This window comes from Pezoporus wallicus, unplaced genomic scaffold (genome assembly GCF_028554395.1).
Source record: "Pezoporus wallicus isolate ANWC-B61680 ecotype Strahan unplaced genomic scaffold, APGP_CSIRO_Pwel_v1 contig_2, whole genome shotgun sequence".
Lineage (NCBI taxonomy): Eukaryota > Metazoa > Chordata > Aves > Psittaciformes > Psittacidae > Pezoporus > Pezoporus wallicus.
In genome coordinates this window covers 1349866-1375171 of record NW_026639478.1, presented here as the reverse complement: position 1 = coordinate 1375171, position 25306 = coordinate 1349866, and the positions used below count along the sequence as shown (strand labels likewise).

The following is a 25306-nucleotide window of genomic DNA, read 5'->3' as shown; positions in this document are numbered from 1 at the left end:
TACATGTAGTAAACGAGGACAGGGTCATCCAGCTGGCTTAACTACACCCACATCATATTAAATGTGTTTTAATACAGGCTACTGAAACACAGCAGTTTGAAATAAAGAAACTGGCCAGGTGCTGCCCATATGGGATGGGGGGGAGGAAAAAAGGAGTATCCTGGAAAGCAGTGAGAACGTGAGCACCAGCAATCTGTTTCAGTGGGAAGTGAGTTTTGAATCAATCTTTGGTGAAAAACTAAGCCAAAAAATGAAAAGTAGACTTAGGCAGCATTCTCATAGCAGTTCCCTTTGCACAGAAATACAGCCTTTTAAAAAAGGTGTTTAAAAATTAAATTAAAAAAATTAAAGGTACCGAAAGAATATGTAACTCAGAAAGCTTTAGAATCTTAACTAGGTCAAACTATTGAGATAATGAAAAAAAAAATCACCCACCAAAAGCAAGAATTTCATATGAAAAGTTTTATTTAGCAAGAAAGAGGTGTAACAAAACTCTCATTTAGAAGCTGAAGCCCTACGAATTTAGAAGTAACATACAGCAGTGTCTTTGGAGGCAACAAAAGCCACAAAGAGCTGGAAAAAAGCTGTGGATAAAACATCCCCATCTTCACATGCCCACTTTCCAGAGGGCACACCACCACTGCACGCATTACAGGTGACAGAAATAAGTATTAGGACTTACGATACCCCAAAATTGCTATTAAATAATCCAGTGAGATTTAAAGATTCTTCCTCCCCCAGTATCTCCTCACGCAGCACCCAGTTCAGACAGCAGAGCTCAGCACAGGCTGCAAACCGAACGGTGTTCAAGCAGAAAATCCCACCAGGCCCTGGGGGTACGCGTTCTAGCCGGTAACACGTTTCCGGGGGCAGGCTGAGCCCCGTGCCCACGTTACGCACCTCTCAAGCTAACACCAAACTTGAGGGTGCAAAGAAACAGGCAGCGAACCACCGCCCACAGGGAAGCCGCCACAACTTTGTCCGGGACGGTCCCCCCGCTGCTGTGCCCGGGAAGGCAAGCCTCACCCCTCCCGCTGAACCTGCCCCGGAGACCCCACAGCCCCTTCCACGCACACCCACACTCCACCAGGACCCCATGGGGCCTGAGCGGCGCCATCCGCACCCACTCACTGCCGCCCCTCCGCGCATGCACCAACACACCCAAATGTGCCAATCGCCGACCTCAGCTACTCGAAACCCCGCTCACAGCGCATGCGCACCACTCTCCCGGCGTGGAGGCGCGGTGAGTGCGCCTGCGCCGCCCGTTCTTGTGTGCCCGTGAGTGCTCTTCCTGCTCGCTCTTCTCCCCCCCCCCCCATCCCCAAACACCTCTCCGCCGCCACGGTGAACCCGTGTGCGCCTGCGCCAGCCCCCCGCCGGGCGCGATCCCACAACGCCGGGCCCCCGGCGGCCCGTGTATGGGGCCGGGTTCGCGCTGTCGTCCCCGCCCCCTTCGTCCCCCTTCACCAACCGCCGCTTCCTCCGTCGTTGCCAAGTGTGTGTGCTGAAAAAGGGGGGGAGGGCCAGGGGGGTGGGGGGAAGGAGGGAGGGGGCAGCCATGCCGAGGGGGCGGCCTCCTAAACCCAGCAGGGAGACTAGCAAGGCCGGCAGCGAGTCAGGTAAAACAGCGCGGCCGGGCTAGCGCGATACGCGCCCGGGGCGGGGGGCGGCGGTGGTGAAAGCGCGGGCGCTGCGAGAAGGCGAGAAGCCTCCGCGGGTTCCGCATATAGTCCCCGGATATGGGGAAGGAAGGCCGGGTCTATTGTGCGAGGGTATAGGCGAGAGGGCGGAGGGAAGGGGAAGCGGCCGGGTCCGGCCCTGCGGAATGATACCGAGCGTGCAGATGCCGTCGCCCCACACGGCGCGCTGGCGCCTGGGCTGCTCGGACAGCTGAGCTTCGCGGCCGAACCGCAGCCTTCTCGGGCAGCGGCGGTATCTGTAATGGCCTCTCACCCGCAGAGGGCGCGGGAGGAGCTGCTGGCGGCGCGGTCGCTGCCTTCGTTGTTTGACTCGCCGTAGGGCGGCGGCAACGCTGGCGCTGGAGGGTTGCTCGGCCTAGGTCAGCGGCCTTGCCTTCCTGTTCTTCACGGCTGCGGGAGCGGGTCCCGGTGCTGGGCTGGCTGGAGCTGGGGAGGGCCGGAGGAAGAGCCCTGGCTGGCCGGCGGCAGGCAGAACAGAACAGGAAGGCTCCAAGTCCTTCCGCTGCTCTTCCCTTCCCACTGCTTCCCTTCCCCGCGGGCCAGATTAATAAGAGCTTCGAATAAAGGGTGATAAACCAGTGAAAATAAAGTGGAACGCTTCTGTCTCTCTTGCTTTCAAGAGGAGGTGTTTTTTTTTTTTCAGTTTTAAGCTTTAAAACTCGTCTTTGTAGTGTTTTTTGTGAGTATATGTATAAAAAAAGAACTGTTTTTCTTCCCCAAACGTGGTCTGTATGGCACTCCAGTTTCAAATTTCTGCCTGCATATAAGTGTCGTTGATGAGAATACTTGAGGGCACGATTTGTTTGATGGGCTTGTTTTGGGTGTTTTTTATTTTTTTGTTAGGCGTTTGTATCTTCGTGGCTCTTTTGTGTAGTTCGTTGCTGCCGATATTATCAGAAATCTGTGAGCAGTGTCTGAGTAAAGCCCACAAACGTTTAACATACTGTGCTTCAGGTAGATTGAATGGTCATCAGTGACTTCTCTTTAGTGGAAGCACATAGCAGTAGATTTTTTTTATTTTTTTCCTACCACACAGAATGGGGAGGGAATTCATAAACCATTCAAATGCTATGGTTATTTCAGTCGTGAAAAGTCAACTGATGAATATTTTTTGTACACATTTAGAATGTCTGGTTTTCTGAATGCTTACAGATGAGCTCTGGCTCTTTGAGAGGAATGTGTAGGTGATCCTTCTGTGGAATACTTTTTGTAGACTTGAAATGTGCTGGCAGGCAAAAAGGAAAAAAAAAGGTGCTGTACTGTTACATGAGTATTGGGAAGTTGGGTAAAATATTTTCTCCAGTAGGAAAAGCCAGATGGGCCACAGTTTTTTACCACAGGTTTTGATTATGTTTTATTTTTTTGTTGAAGCCACTGATCTCAGCTATGGAACACTAAATACATAAAGAAGGACCCAAAGAGCTTTGACTATCACCAGTTTTGGAAACTGAGTGTGGTTTTTTTAAGCTTATTTTAACTAAAATGTCTTCTGAATTCTCTAATAGCTCTTGCAAGGGTACATGTGTGTCATATGCATGTAAGTTCCTGCAATAAAAGCATGATGTATGGTTGAGAAAAAGATCAAAACTGAGGCAAGCTGTCCAGAAAAACTGCCTAGCAGCTATATTCCTTTGGTTTGTAGCTGGACCTTGGTCTTAGATCCTTTCTATGGTAAGAGGCTGACAGGTCTTAGTTTGAGTTTGATCATAGATTGTATTTTTTATATATTGATTTATTTAAAAATCAATTGGTAATTTATTAATGAAATTGTTTCATACAGGTAGTTTGACTGCTGACAACAGTTTAGAATTACAGGGTCTAGGCTACCACAGGTATTCAGAGACTCCAGCAGTCTGCAACTGCAAGTGCTCTGCCCTGTGTAGGCAAATATTGTGGATTCTGGAGTCTTGTGGTTGGTGAGATTTCAGCAGTTTGGGAAAACAGACAAGTCATTGTTGGCAAGCATCTAGTATTTTTCCACGCTTACATGTGGCTAAGGGAAGGTCATGAATGAAGAAGCTCTGGCTGAGCAGGACAGCTTGAGTCTGGAAGATTTGTGTTCTCAGGATATTTGGCTGCTCATCCCATTCACATGCAGGCTGACAGGCTTAGAAAACTGGTTGTGAATTCCGTAAGTTTCACTTTTAAGCAGGAGGAATTTTATTTAGCAAATTGCTTTTTACACAAACAGATTTCGTATCTCTTGCTCAGGAAATACCACATTTTTAGGTTTTGTTGTTTTTAGTGTGCTCAGAATTCCTACTACCCTGGTACTCTAATGGAAGAGAAGCGTTGCTCTCTGTAGTTGTACAGTCTGTGTATTTATGATAATACAGCTTTGGAAGAAAATAAAGGTGCGTAAGTAATGTGTTGTGCAGCCTCTTCAGACTGCTTTAACCACTCTGCATGTCAAATACTAGAGCATATACTTTGTTCTAGGAAAATTAACTATGTTAAATAAAAGAAATGAACTCTAGGCAGCAATAGTTAAAACAATATCTTGGCCTCAGTGGCTGCTTATTCAAAGAGTGTTTTTACTGCATTGGAGTGTTTCCTCAAAACCATCTTGCAGTTACCTCTTTCTTAACTTAATTGAACTGTCGACCTCTCTGTTAGGCACAAACTGAAGCACAGGAGGTTATAGCTGAGCATGAGGAAGAACTTTTTACTGTGAGGGTGACTGAGCACTGGTGTTGGTAACACAAAATGTGGAATCTTCTTCCATAGAGTTATTCAAACACCATCTATGTGAAGTCTACGGAACTGGCTTTAGGTGCCATCCTTGAGTGCAGGGATTGGACAAGATGACTTCCAGAGGTCTTTTCCAACCTTAACCATACTCTTTGAGGGGGATGAAGTATAGGGTATAATTTTCAAACTTAAAAGAGCTAATTTGGGGTTTTGCTGCTCCTTGATTCTTGCTCTGGCTGCTTAGCAGTGATTGTATAGCAGATCTTTTTACAGAGATGTGGTGTTGGCTCTTGCCTTTCTGAAAATTTCAGGGTGAGAGCTTGAGTATATATGAAGCAAGAATGCATTAGAAAAACTGCTGCTCTATGCAGATGTTTTTGAGGAAGGAAAGGGACAAGCACCTTTTAACATTTAATAGGTTTTAACATGGTAGTAGCATTTAGGTTCTGGCAACATAGCCTCTAACATGAGAAGAAATTTAAAAAAGAATTATTCATGTGTATGGCCTCCAGTTTCCAGTGTGACTGCTGCGATTCTAAGTAACGCACATTGCAGTGTTTGAACTATCAAGAGTTTTAGGCCATGTGAATTTTCTGTGGTCTGTTCTTCATCGTTGCCAACATTCGAGAACCACTGCCTGAGAGGCAGTTCTGTGTACTCTGTTCCCTTAGGAATCTCTATTAGACACTAGAAAGTGATTCCTAATGCTATTGTGCTACTCAGGTAGCACAAAGAAAACACAAAGGGGAGTTTTATTGTGTTTTATTTGTATTGATATAAGTTTTATCATGTGTCTTTCTAAATATAATTATTTTTCTGATTTAAGTTTGGATATCTTAGCAATACTTTCTTAGTAATAATCCCTCAAACTGTTACCTTTGCTTTTAGTTTTACTAACTGACTTTTCATAAAATATTCTTTCTATCCTTTTTTTTAAGGTATTAGCATAGTGGCAGATGCTAATTTTAATTATTTTTGGAACTTGGGAGAAGTGCCTGAAAATTGAAAAGAAAAAGCCTTGAAACACACAATCGTTTTGGAAGGCGCAAGATATAATTTTGCTTTGACATAAGTTTTTAAGAATATGGTAGGCCTCATATTGTGAGGATGTAATTTTGGAAAATCTTACTCAGTGCTTTGCTTTAATTAGAATTTAGCAATGAAGAGCTGCTGTTTAGCTGGAATTGAAATAAATACCAGACTTCTACTGTTCACTTAGATAGCTAACAAAATTAGTGTTTGAAGACATACATCTTGTAGATCCAGAGTAATATTTTGGATGCTTACAGTTATTAGCTACTCTACAAGGGTTTTCTGTAGGTCCTGTGAAAGCTTAGGTGAAAACTTGAGACTTCATCACTGCTTCTTTCTGCTAATTTTGTCCCAGTGAATGCGTAGTTGTTACCATGAGTTGGTAGTCAGTCCTTTATTACTGTTGTTATTTCAGATGTGCAAGAAGGATTTTCCCTGCACCCTTGGCTGTCTTTTCTTCCCCACAGAGAATGTCCTTTCTATGTCTACCAGTGCTACATGTCACTGAATGGCAGCAACATGAAATAAGCTTTTGACTTTTGACAATAAGTTTTGACTTTTACAACTGTTTTATCACTTTCAAATAGCAGACAAGGAATTCTTTGACAGTAAAGTGACATATGAGTGGAGTTTAAACTGAATATTTTGTGCCTTCAGAGGGTGTGAATTTTTTAATGGAATTTACATAAGAAGAGTGGTAAATATTAAATACACAAAGGTAAGAAACACAGAGAAGGAGATGTAGCTTTAAGTCTGCCTCTGCAGAGCTGGCAGCATTTTGTGTGCTATCAGCCCTCTAGTATCACTTAGGTTGTAGGCATATTGAATCAGGGGAAGTCAGTTCTGAGGCTTTACATTCGAATTTTGTGTTATTGAGGAAAAGTGCAACTTGAATTCCCTGGATAAGTCTTCCCTGGATTTATATTATATAGATTATTATTATGTAGTTGTGCACGAGGATTTTAGGTGATGACCTCTGACTGATCAGAATTAGGTGAGTGATGTACAGGCAAGAATGAAGAGGTTGTGGTACTGCTTCTGTGATGTAGGCTAAATTTTCTAAATATGATAGGTTTGGGTAATTCCTTTTTAAAACTCATCAGAGGAGCAACTACTTCAACTTTTGGCTTAGAAAAGATAATCATTAGGCTTTAACAGTGATACTTTTGTTTGGTCATCTCACTGTTCTGCAGTAAAAAAATCAAGGTTCATATATGAGGGGTATGGTGGGTCTTAGTGAGAAGATAGATTTAGATTACATTGGTGTATTTTAATTCTACATTATTTCCTCATTATGCTGGAAATATGCCTTTTCCCCAGTAATCTCTGCAGTTAAGTAAGTTGGGTTGAAGTGTGATAACTTAAGCCCTTGTTCTGTACTTTCTCCACCGCTTTCTGTCAGTTGCAATGGCAGGTCATCATGATTTTATTCTCTATTGCAGTTGTGCTGATACCTTCATACCTCATTTCTATGCATTAAGTGTTTCCAAATATAACTAAACTTCTGTTTGAGTCCTCTTTTGTCTTTTGAGCTTTTCTGCTGTAGTTGGGTTGTGTTCACTCTTGGGGAGAGGCAGGGATACCTTCCACTAGACCAGGTTGCTCAAAAGTCCCATCCAACCTGGCCTTGAACACTTCCAGGAATGGGGCAGCCACAACTTCTCTGGGCAGCCTGTTCCAGTGCCTCACCACCCTTATAGTGCATAATTTCTTTCCTAAGATCTAATCTACCCTCTATCAGTTTAAAGCCATTCTCCCTTATCTTATCACTTGTAAAAAGTGTGAAAAAGTTCCTCTCCAGCTTTTTGGTAGGCCCTCTTTAGGTATTGGAAGGCTGCTATAAGGTTTTCCTGGAGACATGGCAGGGGGGTTGTAGCTATGTGATCCTTAAGGTCCCTTCTAGCCCAAACCATTCTGTGATCATCTAGCAATTTGATTAGGTAATTCTGAAGTTTCTGTTAACGGTGTAGTGTCTGGGTGCAGGTAAGGGTCAAGGTCTCAAGCATGAGACATTCGAATCATGTAGAAACAGCTGGAAGACACTAGCTTGGTATATTCATATGTAGCTGTCAAAAAAGTGTAACTCCTGTTTTAGAATATTGAATAAATATAGTAGTATTTACCTGAATGTGAGATGAAGCTGTATCAGAGTTGGTTAAGGAAATGCCAATTTTCAGTTATCTGTAATAGTTCAGGATGATGTGGATGGTGTGCCTATGTAGTAGGTTGACCCTGGCCAGCAATTAAGCACTCTACAGCTACTTGCTCGCTTCCTCCTGCAGTAGGGAGGGAGAGTTGATAAAAAAACCCAATCAAACGAAAACCAACCAACACAGCCCCAACCAAGTGGTGCAAAGGCAACATACATCACCCCTTGCAAGCAGATTGATGCACAGTCAGGCTCTGAGCAAAGACTAACCCCAAAGTTTGTATTGCTCAGCATGATGTTGTGTGGCATGGATTATCACTGTGGTTAATTTGTCAGCTGTCCCCTCCAACCTCTCTCCCACCCTCAGCCAACTTACTGTGGTGGCAGAGTGAGAAACAGAGGCGGCCTTCACACTGTACAAGCACTGTTCAGCAGCAGCTAAAACACTGCTGTATCATCAGCATTGGTTTAGTCTCAAGCTTAACACAGCACCAATACGGGCTGCTATGAAGCAAGTTAACTTCATCTGAGCCAGACCCGGTACATCTGCTCAGCATCTAATTAGCCATTAATTCTGTGTCATGTCAAGGTTCTCTGCTGCCCACAGTGCATCAGGGTGGCTATGCAGTTTCTGAACTCTTCTGTGGTCCTGAAAAGAGTGCAGCTGCTTTGTGTTGGCAAATGCTGAGCAATTGGCACCTGGATGTCCATTTCAGCAGTGTGTTCCTTGAAGTTAAATGTCTGGACTGGTACTGCTGTAAATTCCAGATTGAGTATTGACCAAAATGTAATAAAACTACCTTGTGTTACAAGAGCGAATCTTGATTGTTTTCTGGTTTTTGGTTGTTTTTCTTTTTTTTTTGTCTGATACATGGACTGAGAGTTGAGTCCCCTGCCCTTCCCATTAGAAGTTAGGAGGAATGACTGTTAGCTGTTTTTAAGTGTGATGACCTAGGTTTAAACTAAGCTGATGCTTTATGATTGCAGAGCTAAAAAAATGTTTTAATGATTTGTTATCATTTGTGTTCTATGACTTCAAGTGTCGTATGAGGAAACATCAATATTGCTATCCCTGTTTTGTTCTCATTGTGTACAGTTCTGGTGTTCTCAACATATAAAGGACATGGGACTGTTGGAACAAGTCCAGAGAAGGGCCACAAGGATGATCAGGGGGCTGGAGCACCTCCCATATGAAGATAGGCTGAGCAAGTTGGGGCTGTTCATCCTGGAGAAGAGAAGGCTGCAGGGAGACCTCATAGCAGCCTTCCAGTATCTGAAGGGGGGCTACAAGGATTCTGGGCAAGGACTCTTCATTAGGGACTGTAGCAATAGGAAAAGGGGTAATGGGTTAAAACTTAAACAGAGGAAGTTCTTTACCGTGAGGGTTGTGAGGCACTGGAATGGGTTGCCCAGGGAGGTTGTGAATGGTCCATCCCTGGTGGTGTTCAAGGCCAGGTTGGACAGAGCCTTAGGTGACATGGTTTAGTGGGAGATGTCAGGGGGGTTGGAACTTGGTGATCTTAAGGTCCTTTCCAACCCTAACGATTCTATGTCCTACCGCTTTCTTTCCGCTCATAATTAGTAAATAGGTTTTGATAGGGTCAGACCCTTTCATCTGTAGACTTGACAGCTGCCTTTTAACTTCAGTGAGAAGTTTTCATCCATGCATTCTGCAAGCTTGACTGTTGTATTTTCAGTGCCCTGCAATTTGAGTAGGCTATTAGAGATCTAATAAGGCTGTCCTGCATTTACAGCTGGCTGACTCCATCTGTGCCTTGTAGAGAGGACTGCAGGCTGCTGCAAGGCATAATGCTGCTTATGTAAGGAAGGAATGGTTTGGGAGTGCTCTAATTCTGTCTTTCTCCTTCCACATTGGGTTGTCATCAGTGGCTTATAGCAGAGAGCACCTGCTTGCTGGCTGAAGGCCTGAGGTTGAGTTTTCATGGAGGTTCTGTCACACAAATCTGTAGCTGACCTGAAGCTTGATTGCTGCTGCTCTGTGAGGGACAGTTGATTTGAAAAGACGTTGAAGGTTGTAACATTAAGAATATTTAAATAAGTCCACCTTTAAACTGAAAATTTATTATCATTGATAGTTACTTTGCAAATCTGATTTTTGGCACTTTGGACAAACTCTTAAGAATACAGACAAAATGTATGTTTGATGGTGCATAATGAGCTAAGTGCTCCCTGTTTAGTTTGATTGTATTGATACTGGACCATCTCTCTCAAACTGTGATAGAATAGGGTTGATCTATGTTGCAACTAGCCACACATGGCTGGTTGCAACATAAAAATAGCATTAAAAAAAGGATACAGCAGCCTTTGCATGGAGTTAATAAATGGCAGTGTTTTAAACTTTGCAGCCGTTCAGTGAGGTTTATAATTTGTTTTAATATGCAGACCTGAAAGAATCACTTATATTTCAGGGGATTTATGTCAGTTACTCTGACACTAATTTTGTGTTTCTGTGTGTATGTTTGTTTATGGATGTCAGTAAGTAGCTTTTCTCTAATAAGAGCTTGCCAGTTTTTCCAGGTGTTTTTGTTAACATTTTATCAATTAATAATTTAATGTAATCTCTAACTAAAACCTTAGCTTCTAATTTTCTGTTGTTGACTTGAATGGCGTTCTGTTAGTTTATTAACAGTAAATGACAGTAAACTTGTGTTTTCATCTGGCCAGCGTATATCTGACAATAGATTGCTTAATCTGTGTACCTAGTAAATATCTAGTATTTATATTTTTGTGAGAGTATAGGCACCATGTTAGCTATTTATGGTAGTGTTGCTAGTCTGATAAATGATGAATTGTGACCATTGAAAGCAATGTCACATATGTCAGTATTTTTATTCTGTTTCCTTTAGGTATGTTTAGAGTTGATTTCTTAATTAACAAATTTTTCAGTGCATTTAAAAGTGCATGATCCATAGCCCACTGCCAACCTCTTGAACTGGCATCATCTTAATGCTTTTGGGGATTTAAAAATATTGGCCTTTAAGATAGGTTCAGCATTTTGCAGTGTTTGGCTTGTTTCATGATCCAAGCCGATGCATCTAAAAACATTTTTTTTCTCTGATAAAAGATGATTGTACAACTGTGTTTTATTGCTGATTTCCCTGAAATAGGGTAATGCACGTTATTACCTTGACTTGTTATGTTATAGAAGTATCAGTGTAAATAATATCTTCATCTGGTTATTAAGTCTTCTAACAAAAAGCTTTGTCAAACCGATATTTCATCTTTACATTAAAATGAAGATAGACCCAGGGCAAACTTCATGAGTTTGTGACATCTGTTTGAAGTCAAAATACAGCTCACTTTCTGCTTTTTTAATTGACAATGTCTTTCCTGTTTTTCTGTCCTGCCAGTTCCAAACACAAGGTAACAGTTTAGTCCTTGCTGGTATTCAATTGCTTGATTTCAGTAGGGATATTATTACAGTATCACAGTATGCTAGAGATTGGAAGGGGCCTCGAAAGATCATCTAGCCCAATCCCCCTGCCGGAGCAGGAACACCTAGATAATGTTACACAGGAAATTCTGAATACTTTCCTTGTTACTAGAAGAATAAAATAGTAAGTCATTTCCTGTATCTTTCTAATAAAAAGGAGCTGTGCAACTCAGAGAAATACCCAGTATTTGGCTGCTAATAGAGGATCAGAGTATTTTAGTGAGAATACAAGTGAAAAAAGATTATAGTCTCATCTTTCCCTTCAGCTATTTCAGACACAGTGTTAATGAGTAAATTAATTTGTGTTTTATTTTAATCTGCATTAGATCGTAATCCTACTCTCTGAATGAAACAGTTTAACTTTCAGAATTGTTAAAAATCCAAAATGGATGTGGTTTTCTATTCATACTGGCTGTAACTACTTGGAACAGTCTTCAGCCTGGTCTTTCAATACTTGAGTTTTTGAAGATTTCTGGAATTAACCTAAACCGATTTGTTGTGCTTTATCCTGAAGGCTTTCTATAGTAGGAGTCCTCTGCCAGGTCAAGCTGGACCTTAAGAGTCCAGTTGCTGATCCTAGGGTCTAGTCGCAACTCCCACACATCTATCTTTTGCTCTTAAACAGTATGAAAGACCAAAAAAGCGTAAGTTTTGGCTTTGGAGATAGTTACAAAGACTTTTCTTTGAAAGAATAATGCTTAAGATGTTACAGATGTAAGCAATTTTATGAGTGTGTGCCTTCTTCAGAGGCCTTCAGGGAGGTGGAAAGTCTTGCAGGCAGCTCAGGGATTATGATCACATATGAACTAGTCTTGAGAAACTCCTGACGCTTCAGTATGGGATGTGATGTGCTCAGCTCCTCATTGCTGAAAGTTTAGGCTAATTTTTATGTTCTTTCCAATGAGATATTTTAAGATTATGCTTTTGTTACCCCTTTCTGTTTATTTTAGTGGTGATCATTTCCTTCTATTTAAAGAAAAACTGAAATACCTTCTTGCTGCATATCTCTGCATCAGGTGGTATGATTTCATTCACTTAAGAGTCAACAAGTTCTGTTTAACATCACAAGGATGTTTGTTTTTTCATTAACATATTGGTAATTTAAACTTCTTTTTGAATTGCAGAAGAAAAATCATAGCCTGTAGGTTAATTAGTATTGCAGTTGATGCAGATATGATACACATTTTAATAAAAATGATATATATAGAAATGTTATTGAACTAAAAAGCAAATAATTTGGTAATATTCAGACACTAGTGAGCACGTGGCTTTTTGTTTCCATTTGTAGAAAAGTTAACACCTTCGATTGTTTCAAAGTTACGCTTCTGCTACTTCAGTTGCTTAGTTTTTGTTTTTTTAGATTGTCTGGTGTCTTTGATCTCAAGAGTGAATATTTAAAGATGATAATCTCTTTGGTGCATGGAGAAAGCTTAAAGACCATTCTAAAGTCATGGGTTGGATCATTCTTCAGTTGTCAGTTTAAAGTGAGAGGTCAGGCATTCATGGGGTTGAACAATTACTCCTTTTACTAGGGGATAGGAAAGCTCCTTGCAGTACATTTTCATATAGCCTGAGTACTGGGGTGAATTGTTTCTCTTTTTCTTGTCATGCCAGTATTTACACTGGGTATATTTGTCATAAGGATGCTTAAAGGACAGTGTCTTGTAATTAAAGCTGTGCTTCTCAGCTTTGGAAGAGATGTGACCACTTCAGGGATGTGATGTTAGCGTCTGCATATATTGTCAATTTACAACTGAGAGTCCTGTAATGCATCCTAAAGGATGGAGTAGGTTCAGTTTATACATATTAAAGATCTGTGATATTTATGCAAAGTATTTTGATCTAACAGAAAGATGTATAACTACACTCTGCAAAGCAGAAGTTGTGGTCAGGACACAGTGTACTGACTTTTTTTTTTCTTTGTAAATGGTGTATTTAATGAAACAGGACTTTGAGGTAGGTGCAGTACTGAACAGAAATACTATATGAATCATAATCTTTGGTTTCTCTTGAGGAAATGTAAACAGGATGCTGTGAACTTGTGTTGTTACTTCCTATGCCTAATTCTTACATACATGCTGAGGAGTACTGACCTTCTTAAAGGGAAGCATCAGGCCTATCTGGAAACCAGGTTTCTAGATACTAAAATCAGCATTCCCTTTTTTTGAATCCTTTTGCATTCTGTTGATGCACTTGTTGAGTTGTGGCAGTGTTTGAATGCTGTGCGTATTCTCTTTAGTGTCTTTAATGTGAAGCACAAGTCAATCATTCTTTGTTTTCATTCTGTTGATACTGCTTTGAATGATCTTACCTATTTTAACCCCTCCTGCCAACTGCTTTTCTTAAGGTTTGTCCTACTGTAGTAATACAGTATCTTCTCCAAGTGTAAAATCTGTTTAACTTATTTTTATTAATGTTTTCCTAATAGCCTAAATATTTATAGGACTGAGTTCAGCCATTTGAGCAAGAGGATATAGAAGCTTGCAACTTGTATATCAGAAGTTGTATGATACTGCAGTAAATTATAAGTAAATGAAATGTGAGTTAATGCAAATACTTTGGTGCTTGTTTTGTAGATGATGTTTTGACACCGAATACAGATAACAGTAATTTTCCCTACCAAGTATCTAACTTCCATAAGTGTGAGATTTGTTTGTTGTCTTTTCAAAAAGAGACCCAGTTCCAGCGCCATATGAGGGATCATGAGCAAAATGACAAGGTATGAATTTTAGTAGGTACTAACATAGAAAATAGTATATATTGGTATTCTTGTATACTGACAAGTAAAGCTAACGCAAGATGTTATTTTCAGTTGTTTTTAATCACAGTCACTAATAATTATTACTTGGGGACCTCAGAGTTTTATATTTTATGAAGTTTCTTTTTCATGTTTCCTTTGAGACAGGACCTTACTTTGATACCATTTAGTTATACTGTTGTTTCCTGTTCAGTAATTTTTAATTATAGCAGTTTTCTTTGATTTATAAAATATTCAGGTAGATGGGAAAATGCATGAGTTTCCTTATTGAATTTGCAAGCAATAGAAAGAAAATAATGCTTATATCGGTTAGGTGGACCCTGTTAGTCTCTTACAGATGATCTCAGTTATGTCAAGCAACCTAATTTAGGGTGTATGAATTAGTGGATTAATGTCATAAGTTTAGTTGCTTAAAAATCAAATTTGGGAAAGACTAGGCTGACTTTGTAAATGAAGCTTTTTGCCACAGGTTTCATCTGTAATCAGAAGCATTTAATTTCTGTTCTTTGCTTCCTATTTCACAAATCTACAACTACATGTGAAGAAAAAACGATTTTATTGCTGTTTGAGGTAGCTGTAGATACAGATTAATTTTTCCTAGGTGTAGGACTTTGAGATGATAGTTTATATATACAAAGAACTAGTTACACAAGTTTCAGTGTTGTAAAGTTGATACACAAACAATGGAAGTTGATATTGTTAAAACCATGCTATTGCACACTTGTCTAAGAGCCTTCATATCTAAAAGCAAAGGAGCTCTTAAAGAATGAAAACTGATCATGCAGATAGCAACTGAAGAGCAGTCAATCCTAGCATAAACTAAGCTCTTCGATGGTTTGATTATTAATTTTGCTTAAGAAGGGTTCATGATCTCAGTTAAAATAGGAAAATGTATTTCTGTCTCTTGCTCATTCTTTTGCTAACTGCAGTCTCCTCAGACAGTCTCAGTTTTGAGTCTCTGCGTTCTTTAATACCTCTGCCTTCCTTCCCCATATGCTCTTGAAATGCTGTGTTTGCACTTCCAGTACAGAAGCAAAGAAGATAAACTAATTCTGCTATTATAAGGGTTCACAATCATATGCAGATACTTGATTTTGCTCTTCTTTTATTTTAAATATTTTGATTTCTGTGGTTTTATGTGTCATCTAGAGTATATGTAACTTATGGGAATATTAATTTTTTCTTTATTTTTGTGGTTTTAACAGCCTCACCGATGTGACCAATGTCCAATGTCATTTAATGTTGAATTCAACTTGACACTTCATAAATGTACTCACAATGGTGAAGATCCTACGTGTCCTGTATGCAACAAGAAATTCTCCAGAGTAGCCAGTCTGAAAGCTCATATAATGCTGCATGAGAAAGAAGAGGTAATTCATTAAAGCTCATAATTTAAATTTTGAAAAGACATGTCATATAGGTAAAGGATAAAGTACAACCGTTATGCTTTAGATTGGAGGATTGAATAAATGGTCTTATTTAGAAAAAATAAAAACTTAGTGGGAAATCTGTTTTAATAATAGTAGCATAAATTAATATACTGAATATAAGCAAGTATTCCCATCCAGTTTTTACTAAGAAAGAGATTCTGTGCACATGTGATAGATGTATCACATGTGAACGTTAAGTAATTAATTACAGATACTTTTAAAGCAATTTCTGTGACATGATGTACTGCATGTAGTAGTCTGGGTAATTATTTTTAATGGCGGATTTCATGGTGAGGCACTCTCACCATCTATTTCTTGCATCATGAAGCTGGTTCCCTCATCTAGAACTCCCACCCCTTTTTTTGAGTGGTTATTTTGCTTGAGAAGACTTCTTGTTCCTTTCCCTCTCATGATTCATTTTCAGTTTTTACAAGGCATTGGTTAAATTCTTAGCCGTTAATGCGTACTAGTATTTTGCACACTTTATATTCATTACTGCATTACTGTAGTTGCCAGAGTTGATAGTACCACCAAAAATACCAAGCTTTCAATCAGGCAATTACCTCTTCCTCCTGTGAAAGCTTTCTTAAAATTGCACTTTGCGCTGGTGAACTGGAGCCAAGTCAAGTATGCACTTTCATTGCCAGACTTTAATCATAACAATTTTATGTTTCTCCATACCAACTGGAGAGAGCTTGCAGCAGTTTTGACCATTAGGTTTGGGATGATAGGCCTGCTTGCATTTTTCCCTGAACCAGGCAGGAAATGCCATTTGTAGAGAATATATTCCTTCTTTTGTCTTGCTAAGAGTTTACCTTCTATCACATAATAACCAAGATGAGATGAGAGGAGGACTTGAGTACAGTTTTGTTGCATTTTAATTTATTTATAATGATACATAGCTCAATGGGTGTTTATTGAGGAAATTTGATTTATGAGTTGCTAAAACCATGATAATAAGGAAACACCATCAAGAAGGATGCCTAAGAGTGATTTTTTAGTATACATTTCTATGACCAAGTGTTTTTTTTTTCACCCACTTCAGCAAGTATGATTTTGATACTCAGTGCTGATGTCAAGGATAGGTTGTATGATGCATTCCAGTATAAAATTGAGTCTGCAGCTTTAAAGTGTAATTTATAAAAATATGAACACTTTCAACTGCTAACGAACCTGTTCTTATAATGCCCTGTATTTCTGTGATAAACCAGAGATGAATGTAGCAATTCACAGTGAACTGCAGAGATGACTTTCCCCATACATAGGCACCAGGAGAACTGGAATTTGAACTTGAAGGAGAGTGTCTTTACAACAGCAGTTGCTGTCATTAGGATTTTTTTTATAATGTGCAGGATAAATAGTTATCAATGGAGCATAATTCTCTCCTGTTCGCTGTTCTTACTTTTGCTGTTAGAAGGATAAAAATCTGAAAATAGAGTAAAGATACATACTCACTTGGGGAACATATGTAGCGGTTGAGGGGATTGCTGCACAAAACTGATGTTTAGATAACTTTAGACTTGTTTTGTGCTGCATCAGCCAGGTTTCTGTACAGATGATTGCAGAAGGGCAATAACAATAAACTAGGTGGATTGGCTTCTTAGAGCTATCCAGTTAGATTTGAAAAGTATGCCCATCTGCTGAAATGCAGATTTGCGTGATTGATTACTTCTGTGAAAGGTTCTAGAAGGAATTTTTCTGGGCTATTGAAATCAAGCTTGCAAGAGACTTTTCTCCTCATGTTCTTTGGTAATTCGTGATAAACTGCTGTAACAAAAAAATACCACATTTGAAACTCCTAACTTTAAAAAGTCATGAAAACCATACCTTGTTTAAATATGCCCAACCTTGTAGATGATTCTTGATTTTGTCCATTTCCTCCATGAAAACAGACAGTGGTATCTGCTGCTGCTTTTTGGCCTAGTGAGGCAGGAATGCTAAATAAAATTGAAAAAAAAATTGATTGCACTGAAACAGCTAATATATCTTCTTCCGCCATGAGCATGAGGTTTTTTTGGGCTTTGGGCTTTTCATCTTGAAGAAGATAAAACTCGTGTTTGGTTGATATAAAGCGAAAATTCCATTACTATAAAATCCGGGGGGGGGGGGGGTGGGGTGTGTGTTGCTTTTTGTTTTGTTGTTTGCTTTTTTTAGAATGTTTCCTGTGTATGATTTCTGCTGTCTTATAATTCAGGAGCAATGGTCTTAAAGTGCAAATTAAAATCTTTCACAGATGGTAGGAATCATTGATACTAAACAGGTGAAGATAGTGGGTTCTAAAGTGTTCTTTTAGATACTGCATTTAATAAGATAAAAATAGTTAATACAGGCAGAATTAGTATTTCTGAGTTTGGGAATTTTAAGTATTATACAACAATATGTCAGCCCATCTTGTTTAATGTTGGAATGTGGGTTTAACTATAGTGAGGTTAACAGTGTGCAGTTACTTGTTCTCTGTGTGGCGGTGGATATTTTATTTGCTTGCTTGAGGCAAAAATAATCTGATACTGCCTGTTCTAGAGAGCAGCTATTGTGCTTTATATATTGCTGTGTTTTGGTACAGTTTTTTTGTTTTATTATGACCCTGCTTTCCCACAGCAAATTCCACAGTACCAAATAAAAATACATAGACTTCCGTTGTCTGAAATACCTCTTGGGCTATTCTTCCTTTGTGGAAGTAGCTTAGTAGAATGGAATAGAACCTTAATGCCATAGATATGTGTGTCTGAAAAATGCTGAGAAGCGATTGACAAACTCTCAGTTTTGTTGTCCATGAGCTTGGTATAGTATGTGTTGATAACTTTTTCACCATTTGCATGAAAAGATTGTCATAAACCAGATTTGTTGTACAAGAACAATATTTTTCAATCAGAAGTATTCTTACTCGGATTTAAATGTAGATCCCTGAGAAGAAAGTAATATTCATTTATAGTCCCACACTGTAACAAGTCCAGTAATAATGATCTCTAGGTTAGATCAAGCAAGCAAATTTTGGGGTACTGTTTCATTTCATTGGAGTACCTCAGATGTTTTTTATGGTGATATTGCAGAATTTTTGTTTCTTTCAGACTTGTGGAACAAAATCATTGTCAAAGCATTTCAACAATAGTACCACATATCTTTGGTTCTCTTGATTAAAATATTCTTGTCAATATCTTTATTTCAGTGAGCACTTCGGCATTCTTTTTCCTCTTATTAAGGAGGAAAAAAATGGGGGGAGGATAAAAAATTTGCAGTGATAATCACAGTTACTGAAGAATGAACAGAAACAAAAAGTGTCTGAAGTAACTTACACCAGTAAGGAACATGTAACAAATGCATTGCCAAAGAGATGGTGAATATTTTTAGACATTTAATCTTAACTTTTTGTTTAGATTTTGTAAAATAAAGACACACTGAGAAATAAAGCTAATGGTTGTGAAAAGCAAGTGAAGTAGAATAATTGCAGAACTTTGTTTTCATTGGAACAATATTTGACTTTGATTCTTCCTCTAGAGGAATGGAAATGCTTTTGCATCAAACATTTTAAGTATAGCTTCCATTCTAAATGGCATGGAATACTAATGTAACTGGAAAGTGATATATTTAACGCTTCTGTAAAATTAATGGGTTGAAGAGATATCTGTCAAAAGCATTATGTGTCCCTATTTATTTCTGTCATCTTTTCTGTGAAGGTAGTTCAAGAATACTCAGTATTAACTCTGGTGGGATTACTGTTAAAAAGTGACAATCTGTATAATTTAACCAGGAAAGCGTGAAATGTCTGAATCTATAGTTAAGCTAGTTTTGGTTAGAAAGTAGTATTTTTTACAAATGTTCGTAGACTGTAGTGTAATGGCATTGAGATAATTTAGTGTGAGTATCTTGAACTAGCCTTCCAAAGAAATAGGGAATAGCGATTATGGTAGTGAACTACTTACTCGTTGCTGAGCTCCTTCAGAATTCAGTTTCTCTGGAGTTTCTTAAAGCATGAAATATTACGTTAAGCTTGTAATGATTATTGTTCATGATTTATATTATGGGGCTTGAAAGTTTTCTTTTTCTTGTATACTTCTGTTGCTGCTTGCTTCCAGCTGCCAGTGTCCATAGAAGGATATATTCACCTACTTGAACAAAGCTTGTGTGTGCATACTGCTATTTGAGAATCTTTCAAAAAATCTGTCTCTCTTATATTTTAGAACCTTATCTGTTCAGAGTGTGGAGATGAATTTACTTTACAGAGTCAGCTTTCCATACACATGGAAGAACATCGTCAAGAATTGGCAGGCAGTAGGATCCACAGCTGCAAGTCTTGCAAAAAGGAATTTGAAACCTCCTCACAGTTAAAGGAGCATATGAAAACTCACTATAAAATCAGGTGACAATCATGGGATTGTAATAAAACGAGCAGATGTTTTTTGTTTGTTTGAGTTTTTTTTATGATGATAGCTGGGAAAGGCTGGAGCAGCATTTCCAGTCAGCCAAGTGCCATGATCTATGCAGATTGCTTCTTTTCTTTGGTGTGCTGTTATGAAATGGCATTTGTTTTTCAAAACCTTGCTAAAAGTAGGTGCTATTTTTAGAGATTTTTTTTTTTGTTTTTCTTCCCTTCTGCTTTTGTATTTAGGTACCCATACTAAGCGTAATTCCATCTGCTACCTATCTGTAATCGCAGGTTAAGTTTTTCTGATCCAAAATGATATCTAAGTATGTTTATTTGTGATTTTAAAGGCTCTTGGCAGTATGTTGAAGCAAATGTATATTAATTTTGCATACCACTTATTGTAATTGCAGAAGTCCTTGCTTACCTTCTGCAGAGAAATAAGTCATTCCGTGCAGTTTAATCATCTTTTGCAAGTGGTACTCATCACAACGTGCCATGAGTTTCTTGTAAACCTGAAAAAGCACAAAATGGAGGGGAAAAAAAGAGGCCTAATAAATTGTTCTTATTTTTTGTGAATATTTGTTGTGTCCTTTCAGCTTTCTAGTTTACTTTTAGGAAGGTGAAATTTACTTTAAGTTAAAAGAAAGAAAGTTAAAGAAAAAAGAACTTCTATTGCTATTGATTGAGTTTATACATTAAGAAAGGCTAAAGTTTTGACAGGTGATCTCTCTTTTAATCTGTTTATGTAAAAAACAGATGTGAAAAGTGTTGGCTGTTCCCAATTCCTTTCATTAGCAGGTGATACAGGTTGTAAGTCTTAATAATTGTGTTCCAGAAGGTTTAAAAATACATTGGTGTAGATTTCCATTTACAAACCAGACACTGAGGGTTTGAAGTACCAAGTTATGTTTGTATTGAGTTATATAAATGTGTAATATTACACACAAAAAACATTCATGTTGTGGACATCTGTGTAAGCTAGAATGAACAGATAAAGAATGGAGGAGTGACTATAATATAATATGATGGCTGTGATTTTGAGAGAGTATGATCATAGAATCGTAGAATGGTTTGAGTTGAAAGGGACCTTAAAGCTCGTCTAGTTCCAACCCTCTGCCATGGGCAGGGACACCTCCCACTAGACCGGCTTGCTCAAAGCTCCATCCAACCTGGCCTTGCATGCATTCCACATTCCACATTCTGACATAAATGTGATCTGTGTGCTCCATGATCATTTGTTTATTTTTCTAAACATGGGTTATTTCTGGATTCAGAGCTTCCTTATATGAGATTCACCTTATTCATCAGTTCGGATGTAAAAATATGTTGCATTTGTATTCAATAAACTATTGTCCGTAATGGTGCTTTGCTGTCCATTTGCCAGCAATACCAGTACAACCCATGTATGTGACCCAAGTTAATGAATTGTGCAAGTGTTCCTGCTCCACTTCATCACGAAGTAGCTCAGGCCTTCTGTGTTTCAGCAGAAATTATTTTGAAAGGAAAAATATGGAAATTCTGGGTTTTTTTATTATTTTTTTTACAGTCTTTTGTTATGGCTGAATGTGAAAAGATTAATTGATGAATTATGAAAAGTTAATGTTTGCTCTAACTTGTTTGACTGTATATAGTATGTTTAAAGTTCAGAGACATAAATCAATTTGATTCCTGCTTTTCGGTGTACAATCAGCTTTAGAAACTTTTTGTTATTTCAAATTACGAAGAATGTTGTTCCCTTAGAGTGTTTTTGGCAGAGTGGTTGCCCGTCCTAAAAAGGTATTTTTTCTGTCTCTGAATCATTTGAATGGAAAACTATTATGAAGTTTAAATTTAATATCTACCTTTTGCTAAAAAGAAAATGGTCATTATAACTCTAAGTGATGAAATACTTGAGAAGGTGATCTGATCGTCAAGGGCTGTCTCTACAATGGCCTAAACTGGGTATTATTTCCTTTAATAAAGTGCCTCAGCTATAGTTGAAACATATGTTGTTGCTCATCAAAGGCTGTGTTCTGACAATCAGGCTGATCTAGATCTGTCCTGAGGTGGCAAGAATAGGTTGTAACATCTGTGCTGTTCTATATCTCCTTTTCTTCAATGTTCAGTTGACTTTAGTCTGTATACTTCCGTCAATTTTAGTAGTTACAATTAATATGTAAAAGTAAAATACATTAGTTGCACTCGATGCTCACCCTGTTAGAGTATAACGAAGTTTAAGAATTCATGTATTATTTGAAGTAATTTGAAGGGAAAATGTGCTTTCCTTTAAGCATATACTGAATATTGATGTTCTGTTAGTATAGAAATATGCTGCATTTGAGCAGAAGTTTAATGATTTACGCGCAGACTGTTGCTTCGCTGTTGTTTTTCATGCTGTTATACCAACTTGTGTTTCAAGGTGGTGATGTAGTTTGCGCATCTGCTCAACATTAGCTAATTCTTTCAGTTGTTCAAAAAAACACCAAGTATTAAATTTGTGTAATTTCAGTTAGTTTTAAGCAGTACTGACAAGCTGGATTACTGTGTAGGTGTAAATACTTGGGCACTGTGGAAAATGTGGAGTGCTCTAGATACCATATTGGCTTGCCCACTGCCTTCTGGTTTCTGCTTGTTTAGCTGAGTTGTGATGATTTGCAGCTTTTTTTTTAATTCTTTTTTTCAGGCATCAAATCAGTTGTTGTTTTTCCCCATAGCTGTTGATGTTTTTCATCAGGCATTTAATCAGTTTGATCTGTAGAGAAATTAATTTTTAGAATAGATGTAATCTGGTTTTATGTGGAGGTTGATTTATATTTGAGGGGCAGTTGTGAATCATAGAATCACAGAATCAGCTAGGTTAGAAAAGACCTTTTAAGATAATCAAGTCCAACCATTATCCCAGGACTGGCAAGTCCACCATTAAGCCCTGTCACTGAGGACCTCATCTGCATGGTCTTTGAACGCTTCCAGGGACAGTGATTCCACCACTTCCCTGGGAAGCTTGTTCCAACAGCTGATCACCCTTTTGGTGAAGATACTTTTCCTAATATCCAGTCTAAGCATCCCCTAGCCCGAGGCCGTTACCTCTTGTATTTGGGTTGTTAAATTCTTGTCATGGACTAACAAGAACACATTGTCTTCATATTCTAAGGCCAGGTTGGATGAGGCTTTGAGCAGCCTGGTCTAGTGGGAGGTTTCCGTGCTTATGGCAGGGGGGTCGAAACTAGATGATCTTTAAGGTTCCTTCCAACCTAAACCATTATATGAGTCCATGAAAGTCTTGCAATGTTCAGGCAAAAGAAATGGAGTTTCACAGAGTTAAGTTCTCACCAGAATAATAGTTATAAAGTTGCTGTATTCTATTTAACAGAATTCACAGTGAAAATGTCTCTAGAGAATCTCTAAGATATATTGATTTTTATTACAGAAATAACAAATTCTTGGTGCTCACAGTTACTTAGAAAAGTTCTTTCTGTTCTTTTGGTATCGTTAAAGGGCTTGGTTTTTAACTGTTGCAGATTTTTACTGTATATTGTCATCAAATTTACACTGTATGTTAAGAAATGATGGGGTAAAATAATCATTTCAGAATAGTGTTTAAGATTATTTTATGTAAATTCCCTTTTTTGTTATTGCTTTAAAATGACAGGGTATCAAATACCAGATCTTATAACAGAAACATTGACAGAAGTGGGTTTACCTATTCCTGTCCTCACTGTGGAAAGACGTTCCAGAAACCGAGTCAGTTAACACGTCATGTTAGGATACACACAGGTAAGACTGTGGAAGGAATTATTTTAGTTTGCATTTGTTTTACCAAATTCAGTTAATCTGAGAAATGCTAAGTATTTTTCTCCCTATCTGGGCTTGAAATAGTATTAATACATTTGGCTCATGATGTGCTGTTACCTGTTGGTTAAAAACAACTTCTGTGTAATTCCTTTGCTTAGGAAATATACATGCTCTTAAAATTTCCAAATGAATATCATTAGAAGCAGTTGAAAAAAAATTAAGTACTTTATAGGTTTCAGTTGTTACAGAATGCCAGTTTTGGTACTTAAAGTTTCAATGGGCTCTGAAATTAGAATCTCTAGATAAGGGCCTGTCAGCTACTCTAAATAAGGTCTTATGTACTTTAAGGGAATAGGTTCTAAAATTTACAGTTCACAAAAGAGCAGAAGTACATGAGCACGAACAATACTTTTAACATAGTAGCCTTGTTTTTGTTTCTTGATTGATTTATTTTATTTAAAGTTACTACCATATATATATATTGTGTACCTTAACTGCCATTTTCAGGATGTCCAATGTGAGCATGGGAGGTGGCAAGCCTAGATTGTAATTTTGGTATTTGAAGGAGTTCAGATGACTGTTCAAATTTGTAGAATGAATAGCAAATGGATTTTGCTAAATTACTGTAATAAAAATATGCATGTTTAACCCTAAAGCCATTGAAATAACTGAAAAATGCCAGCCATAAAATAATATAAAAGTCTTTGAAGTGTACCGAGGACTGTGAGAATAGTTCTCATGTTGCAACCAGCTATACATAGTGTAGCAGGATTTTGGCTTTAAACAGAACAAAACCTTCTTTGGAGATGCTCCAGTGATGTGCAGTGTGTATGTGTTTTCCATCTTGTGAATAAATTGTTGTGTAGTTTTTAGCTATTTCAAGTAGTCAGTTTTGTAAATGTGCAATATTGTTTGTGTTAGCAGTCTGTTGTTCAGTGAATCATAGAATCATAGAATAGAATCGTAGAATAGTTACTGTTGGAAAGGACCTTAAGATCATCTAGTTCCAACCCCCCTGCCATGGGTAGTAGTGTGATGAATTGCCAAGAATGACTTTGTTTACCAAGGAAGAAAAAAAATTCCATTGCATGACTGTTTCTTAAGAATCTTAAGTTTTATAGATCCAGTTATAGAACAGTAACACAAGAGGTCACCATTGTACCTGCTTTAAAACTTGCCTCAAAGTAAAATCTCAAAGAAGTAATTGAAACTTAAGTTTCTTATTTTAGAGTCTTGTTGCTATTTGATACATTGTTTTAGCTTGTTCTAGTCAGAATTAAAGAAACAGATCATGGTTACTTGAGGACACTTTTCTAAAGCTCAAAAAGTTCAAGGGCATTTATAATTATTTTGAAGAATAAAAAGACATCTGTCTATTGGAAACCAGAGACAAAATGTAGTCTCTATCTGCACATGATGGTAGGTCATTTTAAGTTCTAAGTAGCTAGTGAATACTCATTTAAGTTGTGAGGCATGTTATTACTCTGTATCTGCAGACAATATGTCTGGCATCTAATTGCTTGAGGTACTGTAAAATATGTAGGAATGAAGAACTCTGCTTTAAAGAATTTAGAATACTTAAGTCTGTAATTGTTAAAAGAGCATGTCAGTGCTACACGTACATTACATTAGTGTCTTAATTGCCATACTTTTTGCACATAGCTATTAATTTCAAGCACTTACACCCTTTGGGGAAAAATTAAGTCTCAGGGATTGCAAATCCTTTATTAATAATTAAGTAATGAACTCCCCTTTCCCCTCCCAAATCTGTATGTTATAAAGTTATACTTGAGAACTAGAGAAATTCCACATTTTTCCACAGTAGAATTATAATTTTATAATTTTATAATGACATTTACTTAGGCAAACTTTACCTGAAGCAATTCTTCTATGTGTCCACCAGAAGCTATTAGTGGAAGCTAAGCTTTTTACCTGTGAAAGCCCAGTAGGGATTTTGA

General features: G+C 38.2%; 1 protein-coding gene across 9 annotated transcripts in view; it reads left to right on the top strand.

The window, feature by feature from the left end:
• The first annotated feature begins 1252 nt into the window (after positions 1-1252).
• ZNF236 (zinc finger protein 236) overlaps positions 1253-25306 on the top strand; it is a 72988-nt gene continuing 48934 nt past the window's right edge. For 7 of the 9 annotated variants that reach the window (XR_008972830.1, XM_057414715.1, XM_057414714.1 and 4 more), the window contains exons 1-5: positions 1310-1497; positions 13603-13745; positions 14990-15154; positions 19393-19571; positions 23206-23330. Coding sequence is in view for 8 of the 9 variants with exons in the window: in XM_057414715.1 (XP_057270698.1) it covers positions 1419-1497; positions 13603-13745; positions 14990-15154; positions 19393-19571; positions 23206-23330 (691 nt within the window). In the remaining variant the exon portion in view is untranslated. Of the gene's footprint in view, positions 1279-1309; positions 1620-13602; positions 13746-14989; positions 15155-19392; positions 19572-23205; positions 23331-25306 lie in introns of those variants that run through there. The other 2 variants (XM_057414717.1, XM_057414711.1) reach the window with 2 other exon arrangements.